Source organism: Nannobrachium achirus (genome assembly GCF_963921795.1).
Source record: "Nannobrachium achirus genome assembly, chromosome: 3".
NCBI classification, from domain to species: domain Eukaryota; kingdom Metazoa; phylum Chordata; class Actinopteri; order Myctophiformes; family Myctophidae; genus Nannobrachium; species Nannobrachium achirus.
The window spans coordinates 58,648,586-58,652,323 of NC_137812.1; the positions used below are offsets into that span (position 1 = coordinate 58,648,586).

At 42.1% G+C, this 3,738-nt stretch overlaps 1 protein-coding gene across 1 annotated transcript; it reads right to left on the bottom strand.

Moving 5' to 3' along the window:
- Positions 1 to 435: 435 nt before the first annotated feature.
- LOC308281710 (myeloid-associated differentiation marker homolog) lies at positions 436 to 1,374 on the bottom strand (the record flags this gene model as incomplete). Its single annotated transcript, XM_080721984.1, has 1 exon — positions 436 to 1,374. One exon carries the CDS (start codon positions 1,372 to 1,374, stop codon positions 436 to 438), a length of 939 nt encoding a protein of 312 aa, XP_080578110.1.
- Between the last annotated feature and the right edge of the window lie 2,364 nt (positions 1,375 to 3,738).

A 3,738-nucleotide genomic window follows, 5' to 3' on the forward strand; every position in this document is an offset into this window, starting at 1 on the left:
CAGAAACACAGCATTATCCAATACAACAGTGACGCATCACATCCCTTTTTATCACCTGGGGAGTTTGCTCAATGCTGGAGTTGTAAACAGATAACTTCATTTTATTCTGTAACATTTCCTCAATCTTATCAACAATAAATCATTTGCAATTTTTTGCTACCACAGTTATTGCTGCTACCAATGTGTTACAATGTATCCTGATCAGTTTCAAATAATCCAATTTATTTGGCTATTATAGTTACGTTTACAAATAATAATTTTGATTAGTAGCGTCAGTATTTAACAGCGTATGATATGTTTCTTCATGTTATCATTATTCTTTGGGACACTTGAATGAAATAGCTCATACAATATCTAGGTTATAATTACATCATTTTAATGGAATTTTAGTACTTCACAGTTTGAAGATCATATTAAAATGTCCATGTGTTTTTACTATGCATGTCTTCTGTCACATAATAGTTTAATGGAGACAGCAAGGTCCACTGTATAAGCTAATAATATAATACTGGCCACCACGGTTTCCATGACAACCAATTTTGAATTGTTGTTCCAGAGGTCATCCCCGGGTTTCCCAAACTCCAGCACTTTGGTGAAACAAATCACTGTGGCAACCATATAGAGCAACACACCAAACACACTGAAGCCAGCCAACACTCGATCGAAGCGAAGGGGACACCGCGCCGTACAATCGCCTAATATCACCGCTAATGTGCCAAGGGACATGAGGAGACAAACATTGTATGACACCCCTGATAGCCAGAGTTGCCACCAGTGAGGGATTCCACCATTTTCTGCTGTTGAAGCTCCATAGACGCCCTCCACAAGAAGAGGGATCGCCTGACAGCCACCCCAGAACTGGAGCACCTTGAGGAGGCCAGGCGCGCTGGCCATGTAGCCCCTCTGCTCATGGGCCTGGGTGCAGATCACATAGGCCTCGGAGCCGTACGCCAGGAAGGTGAGGCAGGAGAACACAGCGGCGGCGACAGACACGGCCGAGTGGTCCATGACGAGCCAGGTAAAAAACACGCAGGCACTGAGACACATGAGGGCACCTAGGGCCGCCACCGTCACGTTCAGGTTCTTCCAGGAGATGGGGATGAGGCTGTGGAACTGGATGATGTGGAGAACGTGGATGAGGAAGGTAAGGACGAAGAAGAAACACCAGGTGAACATGCAGGACACCCTGAAGGTTGTTGCGAGACGTCGTGGTTGAGGTGATGTTGACGTGTCGTTGCGGCCAGGATGCGGCTCTGAGGGGGACTCCATAGAGGCCACCAGGCTGAGGGTGGCACAACCAGACAGGAGAGCCAGAGTCCGTACACAAAACAGGGGACTGGTGAAATCTCTGGCCTCCAACACGATCACAGGCATCGTGGCAACTCCGATGAATCTGTTACTTTGCAAATGTCTAAATTCTTCTTCTTATTCATCAAGGAAGATTCTGGCGGTTCAAAAGCTTGCGATCAAGTCAGGTTTTGAAGTCCTGCCAATGCCCCTGGAAAGGAGTCGCCTACAAAAAAGATATGTGGTGATTTAAAATTATTTGGCTGTTGTAATCCCCTGAACCAAAATGAAGTTTTTTGACATTTTGTCTGTATAGCCAAACAGATCCCCATGAACTAAACCATTGGATGTCTTCTTTCCCGCCAAACAAGAAAAATAAATCACACAGTCAAATTGTCTTCTAGGTCTGTTCTATATACATTTCACCGCCTGTGTAGATGGTATGAAACTCCTGTCTCTCTTTTTAATGCTTAGCTGCAACCCCACTGATCATAACAGGCCGCGCCTACTTCCTTTTTGAGGTTACAGCATACAGCAGTTGAGTTTCAGGTAGCTGCAGGTGACCACAATAAAAGATCTGTGCAAACATAGTTATCTTCCTCCCACGGTTTGATTCTCATGAAATGTTGTTCATTTTCTTGGGGTACCAACGACTTCCTGTGTCAGCCGTTTCATGGCATATGAGATAATGGGCACAGGGCTATTTTAATACTTCTTCACTTCACTTCACTTGTTCATCTGGAGTTCTTTTAATACTTTTACATGGTGTGGAAAGTCATCTGTGGTGCATCTATACGAGGGCAAGATGTGTTGACATGTCGAGCGTTGTAGATCATCTGATTCAAGGGTTGTTCACAAGAGCTGGATGTGGAGCATAGATCTTGTTTTTCCCTCAGGGGAGTCATATTTTATATTGGGAAGAACATCTTGCCTTGTCCCTTTTGAATTGACAACACTTGGAAATTCTGCTTGAGATGCCTGCATGGAAACAAGCATTTGTGTACGTGTTTATCTTGGTGCCAACAGCAAGCAATAAATCTTCTATTCTACATTATGTGTGTGTATTCAAGTGCAAGTGCAAAAGTGCATCAGTGTATTTATGTCTTTGATGATGTGCATGTGGTGTGTATGTGAGTGCACAGACTCGAAAGCTTTACTACATATGGGCACGCTATATGGGGTTTATGTTCTCATGGATGTTTTATATATATATATATATATATATATATATATATATATATATATATATATATATATATATATATAGGAGTGTGTGTGTGTGTGTGTGTGTGTGTGTGTGTGTGTGTGTGTGTGTGTGAGCGAGCGAGTGAGCGCGCAGGCGTAAAGCGTGTGTGTTTACACAAGCACAAAGAGCTCTCTGAAGATCCCATACAATCACTTTGCCTCTGTGTATTGGCTCACCTGCTCCTTGTGTTATATTTAGACACAGAATACATCAATTCCCCCGTGTCACACAGCTCAAGTTCAAAAACTCCTCTTCTGACAGAAGAGAGAAGGCACACTTCACAAAGACAGACAATAGCTGTTAAACAATAGGAACCTTCCAATGCAAATCAAGGTGTATGGTTGTTATGAATTCAGCCCCATATATGGTTCAATTCAAATCTAATTATAACCTCACCAATTCAATATTCATTTCAACTTCCAGTGAGATCAATGCATTGTTTTTAATTAAATATAAAATCTAATGAACTCCACCATAAGTGCAGTATGGCAATTTTTAGGAATCAAGGTTTTTATAAGGCATTGATTCAATGATGGGTTATGAACGATCATTATTTCTCTAAAATGATTTCTGCAATAAATTATGGCATTATATTGAAACACTTAATTTTGAATCTTACAGGAAAGGCTTGCTGATGCAAGAGTTCATGTGATGATGCTGCTGGTAAATTAGTATGGTAAACTATGCCATCTTGTGGTGGGAAATTAAATTACAATCCTTCGGAGGGACCCATGACTTCTGCAGACTCAGAGTAGGTTGATGCCACAAGTAGCCTACGTTTGAAATATACTCACTCTGGTATGCAGTCGCTCATAACACTTGTGTAGTCAGAATATGAACAGATACAGCCAGATACCACATATTTTCATTGGCCTTAAATAATATACATAACTATCTGCCTAATTTATTGTACAAATAACATGACAATTTCAATGGCATTTCAACTCTCTGCACAGGACCTGCGACAAAATGTGGGCCCTCGGCCCTGCTTTGCCTTTTCCCTCCTTCATACTGTATGTCATATGTGACCCTGCAAGGGAAACCTACTCGCCCTGAGCCCAGTTCTGTTTAACCCTCCTGCCTGCCCTGGTCCATAGACAAAATATAATTACCTCTCCACTGCTGCCATTCCTTGAATTCTTTAAAAAATCACATGTGAAGTGAGTGGTGGTCGTGCTTGCATAACGTCTTCGATTGGTAATTGG